The following is a 3,029-nucleotide window of genomic DNA, read 5'->3' as shown; positions in this document are numbered from 1 at the left end:
GTTGCTTGGCACAGGGCACATTGGGAAGGTTGCTTGGGACAAGGCACATTGGGAAGGCTACTTAGGACAAGACACATTGGGAAAGTTGCTTGGCACAAGGCACATTGGGAAAGTTGCTTGGCACAGAGCCCATTGGGAAGGTTGCTTGGGACAAGGCACATTGGGGAGGTTGCTTGGAAAAGCTGGCCAAGTTCCTCCTGAGCCCAGCCTTGCTCCCAATGCCATGAAGCTGCTGTTGACTTCATGGTGCTGAATATTTTCACTAGTATTTTAGGCTGAAGAGGTGGAAACGGAGGTGTCCAACCTTTGTGGTTCCTTACCGCACTTACATTAGGCAGGCGTCAGAGCTAGCACATCGGCTTGCCTTGGTCGGCTGCTCTCTGCCATGAAAAGCCATCCGTGCTAAGCTTTTGACCAGTTCCCAGGGCCTGCATTAATAGTGAATTGATTAATGCCATGGTAATTTATTAGCACAGCCTGCAGTCAAGAGAGACTCATGGGGGGATTTTGTTCAGTGCTATCTGATCCTTTGCTGGCAGCTTCCCAGAAGGAAAAAGAGGCATCTTTATTAGCAGAAGCCGCTCTTGGAAATTACTGCGCTCCTGAGAGCACCCGGTTCTCGGTGTTCCCATCGTGCAGGCTGTATTGATCAGGGCTCATTTGAGATCAAGTTAAGCTGATGTGTTGTCATACTGATGGCCTCATTAATATCTCAAGGTGTCTCTCCACTCCCATGAACACTTAACGCCAACATTTGGATGCTCTGCTGCTGCCGCGGAAAACGTGAGGAGTGCTGAAGAGAGGGCGCCATATTTACTAGCCTATCACACACACATTTCCCCAAAAAATCAGTCCCCAAAAAGCGGGGTGCACATCTTAAGCAGGAAAACTAATTTTCTGTCCAGAATAGAACCAGCCTGCTTTGATTCCTGCTCCGCAGTGCGGCAACAAGGGCATTATTTCCTCAGGCAGCCGACAAGTTTATTTGGGTAAACCTGGTATTTTTTATTAGACCAACTCAGATAGTTGGAAAAATTCTTCTTTGCAAGCTTTTGGGTGTACATACCCTTCGTCAGGCTGAGGACGCATCTGCAGTTGGTGTGCACTCTTCCTGGATGGCTACAGCCTGTACCCCTGTAATCAGGCAGCTGAGGAAGTCAGTCGATGTAATGGTTCATTGTTCACCACTCCACGGGTGGTAACGATTGTGTCTCCTTTATAATGCTCTTGATGTTCCACTAATCAAGCTAATGATTCTTCGAGCTATTTTCCTATCTGCTCCGGCACCTGCCCAAGCTCTGCAGTAGCTGTGGAGCTGCTCTGTGGAGCTGCTCTGTGGTCTGTGCTTATCACCAAGACCCCCCCATGCCTCTCGTCCTTGTGGCCTAATCAGAATAACATCGTTATTTAGGGTTCATCAGCATGCCACATTATACTGCTAGGTGGGTGGCTCCAGGGCCCTTCCAGATAATGCTGTAAATAAATAGGATTCAGGTGTCGGGGGCCTAGTTCTCCTCTCTTCCACTAGTGTAAATCTGCACTGACTCTGGTGGAGTCGCACCAAAGTCAGGGCCAAAACTTCATTGCAACAAACCCTTGCTATAAGAACCTGCTGCAGCCCCTGCTGAGCCTGTTTGCAGGCAGCTCCACCCTCCTGTAGACACATTCAGCCTTGGCGAGGAGCTGAGACGGGATCCTGGGCTCGGCGGACCATTCAGAGACCCCCCATTTGCAATGATATCCATTTGACACTTAACGTGGTGGAGCAAAGAATTGCTTTTCCGTAACAGGCAGGTAACCAGATTGTCCCATCCCTTGACCCCCTCAGGTCATCCCGGACTGGAAGGAGCAGGAGTGGAATCCCGAGAAGCCGGAGAGCTATGCCGGGATTTTCCACTTCCAGTTCTGGCGCTTCGGCGAGTGGCTGGACGTGGTGATCGACGACCGTCTGCCGACGCTGCACAACCAGCTCATCTACTGCCACTCCAACTCCAAGAACGAGTTCTGGTGCGCGCTGGTGGAAAAGGCCTATGCCAAGTAGGTACCCGGGTGCGGGGACTGACTGGTAGCAGTGGTGGGTGCTCCCTGTGTTTACCCCTATTGGAGGCACTGGTAATAGTGGTTAGAGCGCTACTCCGGTGCTGGGAAGGTCCGGTGTCGTCCCGTATTCTTTGCATGACAGCACATAGTGCCTTGTGGGTTTATGGGGCATAGTTGGTAGCTGTGTTAGTCTGAGAGGAAAAGAAATGCAGAAATCTAGATTTATTTTTTTTTTGCAGTTTCTCAGTTGGTCTAATAAAAGGTCTCATCTCTGAACCAAGCGTTCTAGATTTTTGCATTTCTTCTTGTGGTTTTATGGCACTTGGCACTACGATGAGGGGCATGCTTATAGCAGAGCCTGGGATGTAGGAAGACCTACCCACACAAAACCACCTGCTGTGTGGGGGAAGCGCCTACAACTTCTGCTCTGGTCGTCACCAGCATGCAAGAGGAGGAGAACTCACTGGAATGGAAGATGTTGGATCAGCTGCAGGGTTGTACTGCCAATAGTAAAAATAATGACCACACCACAAATCTCCAAGGGCCTAACGAGTGTAACCATGCCAAAAATACACATAAAAACCTTAAACTTCCCTGTTTGCAAAATGAAGAGAGCTTCAAGGGATCAAGGTCCGTATGTTTGAATTTGCATGCCTGAACCTCCGTAACATTCATCTTGGTTGGCAAAGGCTCTGAGCAACCATAGTTCACACTGGTTTGAGTTGTTTGGTTTCCAAAACATCTGTGGATAGAACTGACCTCCTGACTCCACTCCTATGCCACAGACACCTCCGTCTTGCATTGGTATTAATTCACCAAGAGATGTTCAGCAAGAGAAGACACTTGTCTAGGGCAGCTGTTCAGATGAGGACCAAAAGGAGAGTGGATCTGGCTAACTACAGGCCCATTAGCCTGACTTCTATCCTGGCGAAGATCTTAGAAAAGTTTATTAAGGAGGCCATCCTTGAGGGACTGGCCCAGGCTAACAT

General features: G+C 49.3%; 1 protein-coding gene across 2 annotated transcripts in view; it reads left to right on the top strand.

Annotated features, from left to right (window-relative positions):
• Nucleotides 1–3,029, top strand: part of CAPN5 (calpain 5) — a 92,288-nt gene that overhangs the window by 69,176 nt on the left and 20,083 nt on the right. For both annotated transcript variants that reach the window (XM_019530450.1, XM_019530451.1), the window contains exon 4: nt 1,829–2,037. In XM_019530450.1, the coding sequence (XP_019385995.1) occupies nt 1,829–2,037 (209 nt within the window). The remainder of the gene's footprint in view (nt 1–1,828; nt 2,038–3,029) is intronic.

Source organism: Crocodylus porosus, unplaced genomic scaffold (assembly GCF_001723895.1).
Source record: "Crocodylus porosus isolate Cpor-Errol unplaced genomic scaffold, CroPor_comp1, whole genome shotgun sequence".
Taxonomy (NCBI): Eukaryota; Metazoa; Chordata; order Crocodylia; family Crocodylidae; genus Crocodylus; species Crocodylus porosus.
This window is presented reverse-complemented; position numbering and strand designations above follow the sequence as displayed.